Below are 20,141 nucleotides of genomic sequence, written 5' to 3' on the forward strand. Positions count from 1 at the left end.
TATTGATAAGCACACTGTGAAATAGATGACTTTACGATCGTATGCGTATTATTGCAGGCTAATCGGTTTATTTGTGTTTGGACGAAAAAAGCGACGAGCGTGCTATTCACGGAGCATAGGCATCTAGATTGCTAGTCATTTCTTTAGTGTATTAATATTGTCTTGTGTTGAGATAATTAGGCTAGATGAATTTGTTTTATCGGGGTTTCTCTCTCAACATTGCAAGAGTTTGGTGATGGTTCATGGGATTCGGTATCACTTGCATGCAGTTTCACAAAATATAGTTACGAAGATTATTTTATGAAAGGGTAGTTCTGTCATTTCCAGTGTTTGGACAAACACCGCATTCTGGTGTCCGTGGAGCGGTGTAGAATGAGCTCCTTCTTGTGGCTCTGTAGAGAATTGCATGCAGGCTGCACGGAATTTAGATGAGCGCAGTTAGAGTAAGTTGCATAGGGTTTATCCCAGATCACATCAGTGTAGGCTAGTCTATTAATGCAACTAATTTCCACAACGCTTGGTTATTAATTTATTCTAGACATGATACCCACCGTGTGTCTCGTAGGCTTAATCTAGTCTACATAAGTCTGTCTCCTAGGCCTAGGCTACCACTTGTTGAGAAGCCATGTCAAGGACAAAGGCCAGGTTTTGCATCATTTTCAGTCTAATGTGAGCCTAATTTTGGTCAAAAATGTGACCTTCCAAATCAGTAGGCTACTGAAACGCACTGACTGACTTTCTTAGTCTAAAAGCGTGATAAAATCACCGGTTTAATTAATGGGTTTTCACTAGGCCTACAGCGACATAGCTGTATGGCATAGGACACAAGCACTCTGAGGTGAAAACTACTCCGCAAATGCCGAGGAAACGATTTGGTAGGCCTATCGGTCTTTTTGGGTTGTGCGGAGTGAAAATTACTCAGCAATTTGTGAGCTGGGAGGGCGCACTATCAGACACCCGCTGTCCGGCCTGCCTGACAATGACAGTGCAGATGGCGAGTCATTTGCATAGGCTAACGAGTTGCACAGCTCTCAGTGAGAGTGAGGGAGAAAACGTTAATTTCACAAACGCCAAAATATAAACGTTCTCAGACATCACCGTCAAATGAAGGAAATCGTTTGCTTCTTCTCAAATTAAAAGCATCATATCGGCTACTCTCCTCGGAGAACTTAGGCCTACATTAAATGTAGGCTATAGTCATTAGCCTACTGTAAGAAGATGCAGAAATGTTGGGTCCGGCAACTCAAAGTGCGATCCTCACTTAAATCTCAAACTAATGTTTGAGAAACTCAATTAATCAAGTGTACAGTCCCACGCCATTTGTTCATAAAGCCTACTATATAATCCAATTGAGCTTGAGTTTGCACTACAAGTTTCTCTCAATAAACTGATTATTTCCGTCCTCAAAAGCGAATGTCTAGTGCGCCAACATGCAACCACACACATTTCACTAGTAGAAAAAAAGAAATTGTCTCAAAGGGGCAGATCTATTTCAAAGAAACACAACAGACAACAGATAGGTATGACTTGGTGTTACAAAACAAATTGAAAAAAGAAAACTACACACATGTACAGCCATGGTCTATTTCTGGAGTCTTCCAGCTAGAACAGAATTCTAGCATTGCCAGCCTGATTGTGGGACATTTTTACCCAGTCCAAACATATCTGGCTAACGCTGAAATGCTAAAACACACAGGCCATCACTGAGCACAGGCTCACAATTGGAAAAAAAGGAGAAAATACACCAACAGAAATTGGCTTTTTTAAAACCATCTTACAGGAACTCAGTGAGCAAAAGAATAGTAAGAATACATCAGGTCGGCTCGTGTGTTTACCAACGTGCCTTAATATAATGCTCATTTATAGCAGATCATATCTGAATGGGTACAGTCACATAAATAAACAAAACAATATGGTATAATACTACCACACATTATTGCGCAACCGAGGAAGTCAAAACCTCCTCGAATGCAAGACACACGCTCATATACCAACAAATGCCAGGGCAACTGACAGGGCTTGTCTAAAATATATTCTTTTCCCCGGGTGCAGTGCTGCTAATGGATGGACTAACTGAACGGGGTTGCATATGGAGACGTTTGCCCAAGGAGCTGAGGAGGCTACAGAGAGGCGAGAGCTGTCAGAGTGCTACTAAAGGGGGCGGGGCGGGGGGGGTATTGAGCGTGTGGAAGGCCGACGGGGCATCTTTCTGTGCAGGGGCTGCATTGGTGCTCTCCACAGAGACACAGCCAGCTGGGGTGGGGAGGGGTAGGGATGCATCTCAAGACTTCACTGGCTGGATGGAGAGTAGGCTGCCAAACTTGAAGTGCTGAATGACGGGGAACTTCTCAAGACACTGCGGAAGAGGAGAAATAGAAGAGTTAGTGCTAGCTACACTGCTTCCGCCATAGTATTGTAATGGACCCTTTCAAGAGAGTTCCATTATCAGCATCATAGTTGGCCCCACAAGACTTCCTTTTTAACATTCCATATGTTATCTTAATGCAGAGGAAGTAGATTGGGAACCAAATAGAACGTTCAAGCATTGTTTTTGTTTACCTTGTTGAAAGGGTCTATGGACCCTTTCAAGAGAGTTCCATTATCAGCATCATAGTTGGCCCCACAAGATTTCCTTTTTAACATTCCATATGTTATCTTAATGCAGAGGAAGTAGATTGGGGCCCAAATAGAATGTTCAAGCATTGTTTTTGTTTACCTTGTTGAAAGGGTCCATAGTAAGCTCCTTCAGAAATAAGAAGCCACGCTATGGAAAGGCTTGATGATGCCATAGAATCAGTTGTGGGTCATTTCATATCAGTTCTAAAAGGCTTGACATCATGGTCTGGTCTCACCTCACAAAGTCTTTTCAATAATGATGGGGAAAAGGCAAGAAAAAAAACCTAATTTCATGTGTACCACATCTGCAGTGAAGAAGTATATGTCAGAAACATTTGGATGATGGTTATAATAATGGTAGACCATTTGGACAAAAATCGGAGTCCATGGTGTTGAACCCAAGATTGTGATATGGAATTACCCTTACATTTATTACAGTTAATATTACAGTTATCAGCCACTTTCAGAGTTTCTCTTCATAAATGTTCATGGGGAGCCTTCATAAGGTGTCTGTAAAACAGCGTTTCAGGATAAATACCAAAAACCATCTCTAAAGATGATGTAGAATCAGCAGAGTTTGACTTTCCACAGAGGAGGCAACAAAGAGAGCCTAGGAGTGGGACTAGTGCAGACAGATTCCAAACTGGAGACGGAGGGAAAGAGAAAGGGGGAGCCAAAGAGAGAGAATGTAGAGGAAAGAAAGGGGGAGGGTTGGAGGGGACGCTGTGGGGGAGGGGGCAGACAGCCTGGCCCCTCAGCGTTCCTATCTACCAGAAGGGGAAGGGAGGGGAGGGGAGGGGGCTTCACCCAACGCAACAACACAGGATGTGGGCTCAGGAGAAGGGGGTGGGGCCCTTTACTCTTTCCCTCTCTCTCACTTGTGCGTGCACGCACGCACGCACACACACACAACACACACACACACACAACACACAGACAGAGATGTACTCACACAAACTAAATTTTAAAAACTAATGCTCCAGTTTAACACATTTTAAGTTTCTACAGTTTTATAGTTCCTGTTGAAACCGTTACAGAAATCTCATTGAAATGGTATATCCCAAAACAATAATACACTGCTTTGTTCATGGTAACAAACTGTTCATTATGGATTATGAATTTCCTATTTTTGATTTATGAATTTCCTATTTTTGAGGATTATAATTAGACAGAGGCAACACATACAGGTCCATATATATATATATATATATATATATATAATGTTAGAAAAACGTTTTAGAATTTGTTAACAATGAAGTACCTAACTCGCTCAACAAAGAACTCATCTAAAGTTAATGAAATACAGTAAGTTAACCAACATCCATCTGGTACTGGGGGTAATTCTAGCGTCGGTCGGGCCGCCTACAAACTGGCAGACTTTTTCTGGTAAACTGCTCATAATGCTAGGACAGCAGATCAAAATCTGACAGTTGCTCTTTACATGGCTTCTTGCCATGTCAATAACATGAGCCAATTAGCCATTATAATTTTAAATCACAATCTGAAGAAAGTCTTTGATAGAACAAAGTCTGGTTGAAAGCTGGCAACACTCCTACAAGCTACTAATTTAAACCAAATGGCTCACAACAAAATATTGGTATTCCACATTCTATAGCAATTTAAAATGTATTAACAGTGTAAAGTGTGAAAGTAGCACAAGTCATACATTTGGCAAATATACATATGATTCTCTTTACACTATCCATCTCTAGGGGGCACCACAATACACTATTATCCTTGGCTGTATTAAGACACAATAGTATAGTATAGTATGGGCCACACATCATAGCAGTAAAACTGAGTAATACAAACCTCAGCCTTGTACATTCTAATGAGGCCTTGGTTGACTTTGGACCAGGTGGGAACAGCGCTGATGTTCCAAAGCTGGTTGGAGTGCTCAGCAAACGGGCCTGTTTTCATCTGCACAGAGGAAGATGATTTGACAGATGTTACAGCCTCTTAGTTATAGTAGAATTTATACATTTGTGCAATCACTCGCAGTAGAGAAATTTAACACTACAGGTAGTGGGAAACTACTCACAAAGGAACAAAGAAACATATAAACCTCTGGCATACACTGCTTAAAAAAATAACCAGGTTCTGCTCTGGCTAGAGCTCATTAATAGCCAGCATAGGTTCCTCCATGTTTGATTGTATGGTGAGAACAGGTATGGTATGGTGATTCATCTGAGCCCCTAATAATACCTTGCTTCATGTGCCACTAGATGATTGCAGCTAAATTGGTACGTTCACTATTGCAACATGACTTATGTCTGAGAAAGTGAATGAGTTGGGGTGTGTGTGTGTGTGTGTGTGTGTGTGTGTGTGTGTAAGAGAGAATAAGAGAGAGGAGAGATTGGCTGTGCCCTTAGGAGTGAGGCACTTCATGAATGGCACTGCTGTGCACAACTCCCCCAGTTCCCAGCCCTCTCCCCCAAGAGAGCAGCCTGTGACCCGGGCTGGAATGCTGAAAGGACGGCTCTCCTCCAGCCGGACTTTCCCGAGGAGTAGAGGAAACCGGAGGGGAAGGAAGGAGAGCGGGCGAGCGAGGGCGCGAGAGAGAGAGAGAGAGCGAGTGGGACGGAGCGCCAGAGAGGGACGGAGCAGGAGAGAGGACGAGGGGGGCTGAGGGAGAGAGGCAAGCCATGGGGGAGGGGTGGTCCTTGGGGAAGGAGTGATTCACAACAGCATGTGGGGAAGGAAATGACTCATGTGAGCAGAGTGCTCCACACATAACCTCAGAGAGGGAGAGAGAGAGAGAGAGAGAGAGAGAGAGAGAGAGAGGGGGAGAGAGAGAGAGAGAGAGAGAGAGGGGGGAGAGAGAGAGAGAGAGAGAAAGAGAAAGAGGGAGAAAGAAATAGCGAGAAACACACTGAGTGGTGTGTGTGAAATAAACTGACATGTCTGTTTTGCGTGTGGAAGTGTGAGGGATGTATGTGGACATTTGTGTTGAGTGCACTGCACTGACGTGAACCGGGGAGAGGAGGCAGATTTGAAACACCACAGAGACCTACTACGAGAATTAGACAGACATGCTCATACAAGCAGGCCAACAGAGAGGGACTTTCACAAGAGAGGCAAGCTTGAGAAGGAGAAAAGGCACACAGAGAAAGAAAGAAAGAAAGAAAGAAAGAAAGAAAGAAAGAAAGAAAGAAAGAATTATAGAAGGAGAGAAATAGACCTAAAGATCTACAAAAGACAGAAGATGAACTGTCCTATGTGGCTTGAGAATGGGTCGTCCAGCGAGAGTGTTGGCGTTAGTGTAACCTAAGGTGACTAAGGAAAGGGCCAGTGGCTGCAGCTGCACCCTGCTCTGCTGCCTCACTGCCGGGGGAGGAACCAGGAACCAGAGACCGCAGCGCTTCCTCCTCCACATCCGCTTCCCAGCCTCGCTCTACACAACCCATCGACTGCCGTCTCAACGTCTAAACTGCCAGACTATTTACAATGGTCTCTATTTTTTTTTTTTTTTTACAAAAAAAAAGAGAATTGATGACTTTCCACATTGCTGTTTTCAGTGAATTTCCTATTTTTGAGGATTATAATTAGACAGAGGCAACACATACAGGTCCAAAACATTACTGTGTATAATTCTTTTAAGCCTACACAGCTTTGGCTTGCCAGCATTAACTCGACATTTAGGAGAAATATCCGCTCCTTACACCAGACTTACTTCATTAATAAATTTGATGCACTCCAAAAACATGTAGTCCTTGTGGTTCTCATTCACAACCTTCTCATCCACAAAGTGCCTGGGTTCCAGTGTAGGGTGGTCTGACACAGACAAAAATAAATAATTACAGCATATATCCACAAGATGTCGCCCTTCTGCCTCTCTTTCTTCTGGCATCACAGTTAAACAAACATATCACCTCACAAAATCTAACAGGAATCCAGCAAAATATGTGTTTCTAGATCAACACAAGTAGCAAGTATGCTCACATGTGTGTGTAATATATTAACTATGCACAGATGTGATATTTCATCATACTAAGTGTTTACATGTCAGTGGATTTTGTGGATGATGCAATTCAGACGACTATTGTGAAAGAGGCATCACCTCCTGCAGTCAAGATTGAAAGTAATAAAGGCCAATCTAACAGCCAACCGTATGTGTCATTGCAAAGCAGGAAGAAATGAAGGAACCGTAAGGCTGGTAGAAAAACGAGCAGTCTTCCCATCAGTTAAATACTCATATTAGTGGTAAACAAGGAAGCCTAACAAACTGTCACTAATGAAAATAGATTTTTTTTTTAATTTGTAGAGCAGTTAGTATGCATATATAGACTTCAACATTTGTGACCCTAAAAAATATCTAGAGGTGAAATCTTTAAAGGGTCCTTGCGAGGTGATTAACCTGGGGGTCCTTGCGAGGTGATTAACCTGGGTCGGGGATGGAAGTTACGGTAGGTTTCAGACACAAAGTGATAATTTAATATTGAGTGGCAGGTGAATTTGACCAAAAATCTGCCAGTGGTTGGTAGATGTACACATTTTCAAAACTGTATTTTCACCACTGACCTGGATGTGAGGATTGAATGGCTCAAAAGCATAAACACACGAAGGAAGTCTTAAAAACCCTTTTACCTACTTCACAAAATCTTGTCACTTCCGACAGCCTTTAGGGTAGAAGTGGACCAAGTGGGACAAGCAGGGAAGTCTTACCTACGAACTGGGAACTCCCCCAAATGAAGGGCAGGAACTGGAAATCATCAAGTCCCCAAACTCCCTGGCTACCAGCCGGCTCCATCCTGTAGGTTTTCTGCAGTTTCCGCATCACCCACAGATATCTACCGCCATGACAATAAATCAGTCAGTCAAGGGCAGAGGCACTCTTAATCTGATTGACTCATAGCCAAATAACCCACTTTCCATTGTCTGAAACAATTAAATTCCAAGTGCCAAACATTACCGGATGGATAATACAGATTTCTTAAATCTATGAATAAATGCTATGCAATCAAAATAGAGGATATGAATAAATGCTATGCAATCAAAATAGAGGAATTGGATTCATTCTAACCCCAGAAACCCAGGGAGTACTGATTACATGCAACTCTGACTAGTGCCCAAACACAAACCTGTCAAACACTTTAAAAATGATAGCCAGCTGGTCATCCACACGCAGCACGCCAATCTTACACAGGCAGCACAGGAACGCCGCAAAAGCCGCCTCATGTCCTGGAATAAAAATGCAAAATATAACAATATATGTGCATTCCACTGACAAAGGAAACACTTTGGCTCAAAACTGATGCCATAGAATCTAACGATTTGTGCACTTTTGGCAAAATGACACCAGACACTTTGGAGACCCAATAGAACAACCACAAGTGATTACAGCAACATAACCACAAAACATGTTTCCATCTCCAAAATGACTTTGCTTAATTATATGACTCTGGTTCATTGCTGATGATTCAGTTGTTGTTCAATTAGAAACAGAATTTGTCTAATGTCAAAACACAAGCATAAGCACTTTGGTGCATGAGAATTCGTGCTTCAACAGCTCCCCCTAGTGATATTGGGAGTATCCGACACACACATACACACAGCCCCTCACCTGTGCCATAATCTATTCTGGTGGAGTTCCCCACTGCTTCCTTCAGATAAACAGCTACCTCAGGAACTGCTCCTCTTCTGTCTTCAGGGATCAGTGTAGAAACCAAAGCTTCAGCCTCCTGCATACACATTAATACAACACAAAGGGACAGATTCTTAGAAGCACACAGACAGACAGACAGACAGACAACCTATACAACAGAAAGATGGTACAATGATCGCTAAACGAGTTGTGATATCAGGACAGCACTGACACCCAAACAGCAATGAAATACCCATATACCCATGCCCATTATGGCAATATCACCTATTCTGGCATCCAGGCACCAATGTAATGCAAAGTTTTAGATGATCAAGCCATGATGATGAACGCATTTTTTACTATTTAAAAGTGAGTGCTTTGAAGTTTTCTTTGGTTTTGACCACAGTGTCACTTGTTTTATGTTTTAAAACAGACCCTCACCTGGTCTAGCTTGGCATACCAGCTCCTGTATGCTTTATTGCCAAATCGAGAGGGCTGATCCACAGGCGGAGTTTCATCAATCCACTGATCCAAAGTATTCAGCAAAGACAGAAGCTTCTCTATTGTCTGTAAAGAAGGTCACGATAAGTCAAAGATGGTAGAGAAAATGTGTCATGTCTTTTTAGACTGATTTTGTTATCACAAAGGAGTCAGAACAGAATTAGAAATACAGGAAAATGGGCAGTAGAGTGTATTACCTCAGACACTTTGTATTCACATGTAAGTTTCTTTCCCTTTACACCTTCATTCAGGGTCAGAACAAAGCCCATGTAATCAGCATATGCCTTAAAGAGAGGATAAAGAATGTGTTAAAAAGCAATCTACATGAGTATTCATGACCCTAGATAAAAAGCAACAAAAGTGAGACCACTTTATTTACCATAACGTGTAGTCTAGTATGTATAGACAAGCAAAACATGAACTCATAGCACATACACAGTGGTAGTATTCCAACATCATCACTGAATACACAATGCTACTATCTACCTGGGAGCGTTTCCATTTCCCCATGTCGGGGACCATGCTGATCTCCTTCTTTGGGACCATGAAGTTGGCAGGGATGGGAGGGGTGTCATCTTCAGGGGAGGAGCCTAAGAGTGACAGAGAAGTGGTCATATTCAGTGCCATACCATCATCTCCTGAATGTTATGGCGACTTATGCTATAAATTACATCAGAATTATTATGAGGACGCCCAAGATGCCACTATTACATTAATGTTTCACAAGGAGGCTGCATGTTGCAGTGTAGTTTGAGGTCTCAATTGAGCAAAATAAATGTACCCTTATGTTGAATATGGAGGGGCAATTTAAACCAAAATTCTCTTCTTCCCGAATCTCGTATTTTCAAACGGTGCTTTAATGTACCATTGTCATGGCATGCATTGATATTGTAACAACCCCACACATTTGCAACTATGTGCTGAATGTCAATCACGTACCCTAAAAACAATTCAGTACAAGTCAATATTACAATAAGTCTATCATCTTTGGTTCCCTTATGTAAGCCTTAGAGATGTTACCATAATTACCATACTATACAGTTGAGTAAGCAATACTCATAACCACAAACACAAACAGTTAGCACTGCAGCATACCAATTTTACAAACTACTTGCTGGCATTAGAATTAGACAAACAGAGGCACTTAAGTGGGCCAACTAAATGTCGGTCGAATTAGCATAAGGTTTTATTGATCTACACAACCATGGCCTTACCAATTAGGACAGCCTGTCAAAGGGAAAGCAAGTGGTGGAAAACATAGGCTAACGTTAAATAAGTATACATAAGAAACATCTAGGCATCGCTTTGAGAGAAGAACCCAAACGAATGCATAACAAATAAACCGCTTTCCCCTTCATATATGTGGGGTTCACAGGCAAACCGACTGGCCAAACGATTTCCAGCACGAAACTTGTGAAAACTACTGAGCTAGCCAGCTACATAGCCTTGCTGTGTTGATTCAGACCTGTTAGCTAGCATAGCTAGCATACGTTGTGCAAGAAAGAATGAGAAAGTGATGGAGAAACAGCGCTTACTTTAATCACAGACATTGTCTTGGGATCTAAAAGTGGCTTATCATAAAAGCTAAACTAATACGTGGAAAACACAGCATACAAGCCAAACACTCTAACTGGAAGATAGGTGTAAATTATGTCGGTTACCTGATTGCTGCTCCGACTCCGCCATGTTTATTAGAATAGAGGGGTGTGTCTGACGTCACCTTTGAACTTTCACCCTAACGTCCGGCAAGTTGATATTTCCTACAAATATCACACCTAAATGGAATCATACATCTAAACTGTGGTTATCTTTGACAGACTATACATATACTCAACAAGAAAGTCACACCTTGATAAAAAACAAACAAACAAAAAAAAACATAATAGCTTCCATTTCTAGGTGCGCCCCCGTGCGATTGACAGTCTCGTGAGCAGTGTTGAACTAGACAGTAAAAAAACAGGGCTAGCTCACTGTCTATGGGCAGACATTCTCTGCTATGGGCTAGCTAGCTAGCAGTGGGTAGCATTCAGGTTGTTTTGAACAGGGGACAGTGGCGGACCCGTCTGGCACTGATAATCACAGAGCTCATAGTAACGCTGTCGGAGGGAGGCCTAGCAGGGAATGCACTGCTATCTGCCCTGAAAGAACGGACCGTGTCTTTTGGGGGCGTTCCTGTAAAAAACAGCAATGTTGGGCTTTCTACGGACGATGGTGGTGAGTAGAGTACATCGACTGCCAAGTTTTTATTTGAAGGCAACGTCAACGTTAACGCCATCTAATAGTTTTCTAGGGGAGTTAAGAAGTTAGCATCCAGTTGCTTCAGTAAGTTAACTCTCACACAGTTAAATGTTTCTGCACTCGCAATGTCTGCGATTTAACTAAGCCGATGTCTGCTTGCTATTTAAACCTAAATACGGTTGTTGTAATTTGTTTGCTGAACTGCCGAAACGTTAGTTGACTGCGTGGTAAGAAAACAACCTTTGGAATTTTATCAAATGACTAACGTTAGCTAAGTCGTCTAAGATTTGCATCTTTTTTGTTCAAATCATCTCTGCCCTTTGTATCTGTTGATTGCACCTTGACGTGAAACACTGTTGCAGCTTGCAGTAAAACAGATGTGGCGAAACCATAGACAGCGAAACAGATGTGGTGACTTCGTTGACTGTACAGTTAAATGTAGACTAAAACAGACAAAATACGACGTTAGGGCAGTACGTAATTTGTTGCTTGTAAGTTGCTTGTTGCTTGTGAGCCCCCATAATAATGTAGCCTACATGTTAACAACTCATGTAAACACCATATTCGCAATTGTATCAATACTCGGAATATGAATGTCCATGTAAACGTACTCGATGCTTACATTTCCTTACTGACCTTTCGTTACCTTTCTGGCTTTGACAGCAAGTAAAGTTTGAGTGAGACCATATGTGGATGGTATGGACATATATTTCCAATATCTCTTTGCATGTTGCATATAAAAAAAAGGTATCCCAAGTTTGAAGTGGAAATAAGGGTGGAACAATTTCAAGGTTGAAGCTATATTTGTTTACATTTTAAATATGCTCTTAAAACTAATTCCTTATGGCAATTTGTTGGGCAGGGAAAGAGCGGCATGGTAAAACCATCCTGCCTAGTAAGACCGGTTGCAGTGACCCGGATCACGGGGCGCTACCTGGCACACCAGGAGAGTTTGCCCAAGTTACCTGTGCCACCTCTCAAGCAGACATGCGACCGCTACCTGGCTGTCCTGGAGCCAATCGTGGAAGAGGATGAGCTGCAACACACACGCCGACTCCTCGAGGAGTTTCAGACGGGAGGTGTTGGGGAAAGGCTGCAGAAGGGTCTCGAGCGCAGAGCCAGGAAGATGGAAAACTGGGTATGAATTTGAGACGAGAATTGTCACTCAGGGGTGCCACCGGGAGGCGGGATTCTAAGGGCCCAGAATTATTCAAATTATTGTCTGTCATATGGCCCAAATTTTCTAACAGCACCCCTGTTGTCACTACACCAGAGACTATGTGAATACATTGTGCCAATTATGTGATGTGTTGTGAATATATTGTACCAATCATGTGTTCTGAAGACTTAAAATAGATGCCCGATAAGTGCCCAAAATGTGTTGCAATATGGCCACCGAGTGAAGGGACCTGCCTACAAGGACTTTGACTACACTCTCCTGCTTTGGCCCTCTGGAGCAGCAGAAACTGACTGGAGTAATGAGAATTTAATAGTTGCTTTATAGAAGATTGTTTTCACATTCCGGACTGACGTCTGACCCAAAAAGACTACCATGGCAAAATCAATTTTCAATCTGAACCAAAGCAGGCAAAATGTATCTAAATAGGATACAGTAACTCTTTGCAAGGGCAATATTAGGTCCTCCCAGTAGAAGTAATCTGATCCTCGTCTTTGCCGTAATAAGGGATTCTTTCGTAAAGGACATCATGAAGTTTCATGATATCATGAAACATCATGATATTTAGGTGGTCTGTGCCCCAATGCTACTCCTTTTTGTTTTCTGAATTTGATCAATGCATCTCTGAGAAAATGGATGAGATGCTGGTATATCTTGTATGTCATATTCTCTCTCTTTCTCCCTCTGTGTTTCTCTCAGCTGTCAGACTGGTGGTTGAAGGTGGCCTACCTAGACTACAGGATGCCTGTGGTGGTGCACTCCAGCCCAGGTGTGGTCCTTCCTCGGATGGAGTTTCATGACCGACAGGGTCAGATGAGGTGAGATCAATGTTTCCCATACATTGACTTATTTGTGGCGGCCCACCACAATATCAACATTGACCACCACACAATGATTTTCCAGGTTGTGCTTAAATCTGGTTAGCATCATAACCACGCTGTGCTAATTGTTAAAAACTGTTGTATCCAAGTTAATTCTACAAACCAAACACCACAAATGGAATTCAATTCTGTGGGAAACACTGGAGATCCTCTCTTAAACTGCTGAAAGGTTAATGAGCTGAATTGAATTCACAGAATTCAGAACAGATTTGCCCTTTTCTTGTCTTGTGATCCAGGAAAATTAATCTACATTCATTTCCAAATGAAGTTTTTGGGAAGTTACACTGTTGTTTAAGTCCTTGTTAGCTGACATCTTGCCCTGGCCAGAACCTCACAGGGAGAGTTGTTTGATGTGACTCACATAGTGATGACCTTTGTACAGACTGCCCCAACTACCGTGCCTAGGCTATTTGGGGAGTGTTCATAATATAGGCTGTTGCTCTTAGCTGGGACAGGACTGCTGATTCTGCCATTGTGTCTACTCTGCTCAAATTCCACACAGCAGAATTTGACTGATTTATTATGAGTGCAAACTCTAGAAATAAGGGTAAATTTCATGTTATCAACAAGTTGTGTTTCTAACCTTCAGTGGTCCTTTGCCAGTATCTGAGTTTGCACATGTAACACAATGCTGTGTCAGTGTATTCTTTTTTTAACCCAGTACTTGAAGGAATGGTCATAGGTTTTTCTCATTCATTCACATGTAGAATCCATGACTCAAAGTGCTTGCTTTATCTATTCAGTCTTTTTATTGCTGCTAATTTGCCAGTTACACAAAACAATATATTGGGAACTGAATGTACACTGTGAATGTTTATAAAATCATGCACATGGTACATATGAAAAAAATATCCTATTTTTTTTATTCAGAAAGTACTTCAGTATGATATTTTTGTATGCTTGGTAATTTTTGTTCATATATATTTCATAGATTTGCTGCTAAAATGATTTCCGGAGTCTTGAATTTCAAGACTATGATTGACAAGTAAGTGGTACTCATTTATTTACTGGTGTTAGTAAATAAGTATTTCTCCCACTGAAGACACTGCATTGCCACATGTGATTTTAAGACAGAAACGATGACTGTAATGTCTAATTCCAGTGAAACATTGCCGGTAGAGCATCTGGGAGGGCAGGCATTGTGTATGCACCAGTACTATCAGGTCTTGTCATCCTGTCGCATCCCTGGAACCAAGAGTGACTCCATAGTGAACTACTCCCAGGGCAGAAGGCCTCCATCACATATCACAGTGGTGCACAACTTCCAGGTCTCTAAATACTTGCCCTCTGCATTTGGTGTTGAAGTACAACTTTTCTTCTTTCCAAGCCACCTGGAATTTTAAATGTTTGTCTTTGAGAATTATTTTGTGTTTATATTTTTACAAGGTGATAGTACATAGTAATTACGGGTGCAAGACAAGTTGTCAAATAGCTTTTTCTGCTCTGTGCATACAGTTTTTTGTGCTGGACGTGTACAACAGTGATGGCACCCCACTGACTGTGGATCAGATCTACATTCAGCTGGAGAAGATCTGGAACTCCTCCCTGCAGACAAACAAGGAGCCCATTGGTATCTTGACGACACAGGACCGAAAACATGGGCGAAAGCTTACAGCACCCTCATCAAAGGTGAGCCATGGTGACCCAGTTACACAGAAAGGAAGAATAGAAAATTGAATATTTCAAAACACATCCATGAAATACTCATACCTCTGAAATGCAATATTTAGTCTTAATTACAATGTTAATTAAATGTTAATGTAATTTCCTTTATTACAGTAAGTGCTGATTCAGTCTCACTTGTCCTTTCCAGACAGGACCAATAAGGAGTCTGTGCGTGCCATCCAGAAGAGCATCATCACCGTGTGCCTGGACGCACCCATGCCGCGCGCCTCCGAGGAGCAGTACCGGAGCCGGGCAGCTGTGCAGATGCTGCACGGCGGAGGCAGCCGGTGGAACAGTGGAAACCGCTGGTTTGACAAGACTATACAAGTGAGGGGAGCAAACCGACAACAACAGACAGACACGGAGTAGCTACTTAAGAGGATTTCTTGTAAATTTAAAGTACTGTTTTTTTTTCGGACTATAAGTCGCACCGGAGTATAAGTCGCACCAGTCAAAAAATGTGTCATGAAGAGGAAAAAAAACATATACCGGTATATACAGTAAATATATATATTCATGTTGCACCGGAGTCGCAGGACCAGCCAAACTATGAAAAAAAGTGTGACTTATAGTCCGGAAAATACAGTATGTTTTGAAGGTTTACAACATTCACAATGCTGAGGTGAGAAGTGTCTGTCACTTTAGAGATTTGCATTTTTTTTTACCATGACTGTATCTCTAGTCAGAACATAGTGTTTGCTTCAAGTGAATCTACTAACAGGGTCACTATTCCCTGTAGGCTTTTAACCTTTGCTGTTGAGATTTGTGTTTTCCTAAATATAAGGAAGGAGTTTTTACAATAGGGAAGTGAGTTTCAATGTGTGTCTGTCTTTTAACCTAACCACAAATGCAACACTAGGTCATTCTCATGACAGTTGAAGTCACATGACTTTGTTTCTGTCTCATGGAATTTCCCAGTTCATCATTGGGGAGGACGGCTCATGTGGTGTGATATATGAACACGCCCCAGCTGAAGGACCTCCAATCATCAAATTAATTGACCATGTAGTTGAATACATGTAAGGCCAACCTCTTTCAAATCATAGCTGTGTAATTTAGGCTGTATTACCACATGTCACAACGTATTTATACCGGTATATGTGAAAAAATATGAAAATGCTCCCAATCTTGTCACTGGCTGACAACATTTTGAATGTTTTGTGTTGTAACAGGAAGCAATCTGAAATGGTGCGCACTCCAATGGTGCCACTGCCCATGCCACGGAAGCTTCGCTTCAACATCACACCGGAGATAAAGAACAACATTGAAAAAGCCAAGCAGAACCTGAACATGTGAGCCCAGAAATCAAAAGAAATACTCTCTATCAGAGCTGGATAATAATGAGTAATATTGCAAGTCATTGTAAATAAAAAAAATGGCTTCAGGTGTTGTTCAGCGTGAATTTACAATTTGTAAAGACTATGACATATCTACACATAGTACTGACATTTTAGTACATCTTGTGCATTGCAGTGAGGCCGACTTTCTTTCTAAAACCTGCCTACCTTTACAATGCCGCTACTAACCTTTGCTGTTTTGATATGTTATCTGTTTCTACACTGTTCTTTTGAGCTCTGCCTTTATATACAATTGGATTATTTCTAAACCCCTCAAAGCATTACTGACATTTCTTGAATTTCCCCTTGGGGATCAATAAAGTATCTATCTATCTATCTATCTATCTATCTATCTGACCACAATTAGACCTGATTAACCATAATTGTTGCTAGATGTAGTCTGAAATAGTACACTATATATATCTTTCCGCAGAGGACATATTTAAAATAAGCAGATACTTGCCCTTATTATTTCGTCTGGAGCAGACTATTTTAGCATACATTGCTGCTAGCCAGTTGTCAGCTGGACTCTTTTTCTTCTTTCGTTTACAGAATGGTGCAGGACCTTGATGTTCGAGTCATTGTTTTCCCTCATTTTGGCAAAAATGTTCCCAAGTCACACAAGATGAGTCCAGATGCCTTTATCCAGATTGCTCTACAACTAGCTTACTACAGGTACATCACCAGACATACTGTATAGCTCTTAAAAAACTGGTAAAACTGAAGGACTTTGGATTTGGTAGTTGAACAGCTGGTTATATTTTTTCATTTTCCTTCAGAGTCGGGAAAATTCTCATCAGTACCCATCTGTAGCGCACACTGCACACATATGCCGTTGCTTGTACTGATCATCGTCATGTCCGTTTCAGGATGTATAAGGTCTGCTGTGCCACATATGAGAGTGCCTCCCTGCGCATGTTCAGGCTGGGCCGCACCGACACTATCCGCTCAGCCTCCATAGACTCCGCTAAGTTTGTCAAGGCCATGGACAACTCCGCTATCCAAGTATGCTACCACTAACACAATTACAATTAAGAACCCATAAAAGAGTCCTACTCCTTGCTTAATTTCTCTCTCTTTCTCTCTCTTCCTCTGTCTGTCTTTGTGTGTCTTTGTGTGTGTTTGTGGCAGAACATGGAGAAAGTGGCTCTTTTCGAGAAAGCTGTAAGAGGACACAGGACATACACTGATATGGTAAGGGTATGATGGGGCTTATGCAGATGTACAGTATATACTCAGGATACTGTGAAATTATGACTATTACTTATACAGGGGGAATATCACAGTGGAATACCAATACAGACATTTCATTAGGGAGGTCTTGGAATCTTTAGAGTGTATTGTACTGTTTAATTCTCATACATGCTTATCTTCAACTAGAATGAAATATGATATGTGTGTCTTTCATATGATTATATGACTCCATATGATGAGTCACCATGACAATATGTCTGTTTTATCTGAGTAGACATTGCTCATATTTTAGTGTTACATTTCTAACTTCTAATTTTTGGGGGACAGCCGTGGCCTACTGGTTAGCGCTTCTGACTTGTTACCGGGGGTTGCCGGTTCGAACCCCGACCAGTAGGCACGGCTGAAGTGCCCTTGAGCAAGGCACCCAACCCCTCACTGCTCCCCGAGCGCTGCTATAGCAGGCAGCTCACTGCGCCGGGATTAGTGTGTGCTTCACCTCACTGTGTGTTCACTGTGTGCTGAGTGTGTTTCACTAATTCACGGATTGGGATAAAATTTCCCTCACGGGATCAAAATAGTATATATAGTATACTATACTATATATACTAGTACTTCTAAAATATTTGGTACCTGTAATATATGTCTAATGTCTATTGTTTACTATCTCATCTGCCCTGCTTTCCTGATTGCCTTGGGTGTGGCTGATTGCAGGCGATTCGTGGCCAGGCCATTGATAGGCACCTACTCGGACTCAAGCTTACAGCTATTGAGGACCTCACCTCCTTGCCAGAAATCTTCATGGACACGTCTTATGCAAAAGCTCTGCATTACAACCTCTCTACTAGCCAGGTACACACAGCTAGCATTTTGTTCTTATTTCAGCAGTGTTTTTTTTTATCACTACAAACACATCATGCTTGTGCATGATTTTCAAATGTGTTATGCAAGAATAAATGGCTGTGGGCTGAAGAAAAAAAAACAGTGGGATTGACTTTATGACAGTCATTTGTGCAGATTATTGTGGCCTTGTGCATTTCTGCAGGGCAGTACTGTCTATTTCTTTTGCATTTTTGTGTGGAAATCAGTTAACATGTTGAAATCTGCATTTGCCACAGAAGGGCTTGTGAGAGTGCACTGTGGTGTTTTATTAATGGTCTAAAATGAATACAAACAAACAAAACCAAAAAAGACTTGACAAATCATAAACCCATTTCACCATTTGAACTCCATTTAGCCAGGTGTGTGTGTGTTTACCTGTGACCTCCCTCTGCTCCTCAGGTGCCGGCAAAGACAGACTGTGTGATGTGCTTTGGCCCGGTGGTGCCTGATGGCTACGGCGTGTGCTACAACCCCATGGATGAGCACATCAACTTTGCAGTGTCTGCCTTCAACAGCTGCGAAGACACTAACGCCAGCCGGATGGCCCAGACCCTGGAGGAGGCACTGGTAGACTTGAGGGACCTGCTGGAACAGACACCCAAAGCCAAACTGTGAGGCTCTCATAAATGGTGTAGTGCCAGAGGCCTGTTTTTAAATGATGAACTGCTTTTTAATTCGGTACACCCACCTTGAAGCTGACCTGGTAAGCCTGCTGGATTTCTTGGGGCAATTGGCAGTGTCTTCTTGCACATAATTTGTTCAAAACAAGAGTGAGATACTAAGCACTTCGTGTGTGTGTGTGTGTGTGTGTGTGTGTGTGTGTGTGTGTGTGTGTGTGTGTGTGTGTGTGTGTGAATAAGCCCCACAGACACTTTGTTGGCCAGATGATGTTTGCCAAGCAGGGCTAAGGTGGTGTACTTGGTTATCCCAAGAATCCCAACAATCCTTGCCATTTTCACACTGAAGAAGGGTGTCAGCCCGAACCGTTTTGTGAGGCAATTAAAAAGTAAACAAAACTGTTGAGTGCTTGCTTTAATTATTTTTCAAAGTCACCCTAAGAAAGCCAATTACGAAAATACTAACACTTTGAATGTTTACCGGATGAATTATTTTTTTGCTTGATTGCAGTCCTGGAATAGATTTGGGCATCAGGACATTTTGTAGCCCTGTTGGTATGTTCTAAACACAGTTTTTTTGTTGTAAATACAGAATATTGATTATTTCAATACCCTCCAGGTCTCCAATTTCTTCACTGTTTATACCCATGAAGGCCTGTCTGAGTAAAACCACAGACACTGGTGCAGAATTACTTTACCTGGGGCATTGGTTACAGTCTATGAGCCACAAACACTGACATGTCCAACTGCTGTAGCCAGACTATTCTTTTTATCTTGCCTTATTCTTTTTTTATACAGATATTCCCATAGGGTGGTCTGCCTCTTTATCTACAAAGATATTAAATAAGATACAAGAATGTCAAGTCATGCCAAAGTGGAAACATGACCATTTCATGCAACAGTCCATATTAATCTTAGCTTACCAGCTTACCATTTTTACTGCAATTAACATTTCCATTGCTGTGTAATAGATGGAACAGTGGAGCATTTGTACATTTCCATGACACATTTACTGTGCTTGTTTATTTTGCTTTTTTTTCTCTCTTTTGAGTACATGATTTGTGTCATTAGTGAATTGTTCACTTGATGTAGTTTCCTGTGCCTTGTGTGAAACTATGTAATCATAAAACCTGAGTTGACCGAAGCTGTCAAGGCTGTATTTATTTACTAATACTAAGAAAATGAAAATAAATGTTTAGAATAATAAAAATATGAAAATGGATCTTCCTGCATCATATGTCAAATTATTTGACTTTCCAAATGGATTTTTGTCTCAGGTGATGGGTTGGCTAAATCAGTATAAGTATAAGTATATATACTCTTTTGATCCCGTGAGTGAAATTTGGTCTTTTTATTTATCCCAATCCGTGAATTAGTGAAACACACTCAGCACACAGTGAACACACAGTGAGGTAAAGCACACACTAATCCCGGCGCAGTGAGCTGGCTGCA

At 41.7% G+C, this 20,141-nt stretch overlaps 2 protein-coding genes across 2 annotated transcripts; one reads left to right on the forward strand and one right to left on the reverse strand.

Annotated features, from left to right (window-relative positions):
- Positions 1 to 1,517: 1,517 nt before the first annotated feature.
- ptpa (protein phosphatase 2 phosphatase activator) lies at positions 1,518 to 10,450 on the reverse strand. Its single transcript, XM_048258699.1, has 10 exons — positions 10,363 to 10,450; positions 9,188 to 9,291; positions 8,899 to 8,985; positions 8,642 to 8,767; positions 8,180 to 8,297; positions 7,698 to 7,797; positions 7,282 to 7,406; positions 6,290 to 6,390; positions 4,429 to 4,536; positions 1,518 to 2,356 (listed from the first exon to the last, which is right to left on the reverse strand). The coding sequence occupies exons 1-10, from the start codon at positions 10,385 to 10,387 to the stop codon at positions 2,282 to 2,284; spliced, it is 969 nt and encodes a 322-aa protein (XP_048114656.1). The 5' UTR covers positions 10,388 to 10,450; the 3' UTR covers positions 1,518 to 2,281.
- Positions 10,451 to 10,568: 118 nt separating this feature from the next.
- Positions 10,569 to 19,911, forward strand: crata (carnitine O-acetyltransferase a). The gene is given in 15 exon segments (XM_048258698.1): positions 10,569 to 10,915; positions 11,802 to 12,077; positions 12,816 to 12,934; positions 13,929 to 13,982; positions 14,100 to 14,265; positions 14,453 to 14,588; positions 14,591 to 14,626; positions 14,811 to 14,989; positions 15,581 to 15,681; positions 15,835 to 15,954; positions 16,552 to 16,674; positions 16,869 to 17,004; positions 17,131 to 17,193; positions 17,905 to 18,042; positions 18,472 to 19,911. Coding segments are annotated over 15 exon segments (1,890 nt in total). The 5' UTR covers positions 10,569 to 10,888; the 3' UTR covers positions 18,688 to 19,911.
- The last annotated feature ends 230 nt before the right edge of the window (positions 19,912 to 20,141 follow it).

The sequence above is a fragment of the Alosa alosa genome, chromosome 12 (assembly GCF_017589495.1).
Source record: "Alosa alosa isolate M-15738 ecotype Scorff River chromosome 12, AALO_Geno_1.1, whole genome shotgun sequence".
NCBI lineage: Eukaryota > Metazoa > Chordata > Actinopteri > Clupeiformes > Clupeidae > Alosa > Alosa alosa.

Bases quoted from the DNA above. Each gene is read 5' to 3' on its own strand.
- ptpa (XM_048258699.1), bottom strand. From the start codon at position 10,387: ATGGCGGAGTCGGAGCAGCAATCAG. The intron at 9,292-10,362 runs GTAACCGACATA...TGTCACTCTTAG, and splicing joins GGAGTCGGAGCAGCAATCAG to GCTCCTCCCCTGAAGATGAC. The intron at 7,798-8,179 runs GTGAGGGGCTGT...TTTTTATTCCAG, and splicing joins CAGAATAGATTATGGCACAG to GACATGAGGCGGCTTTTGCG.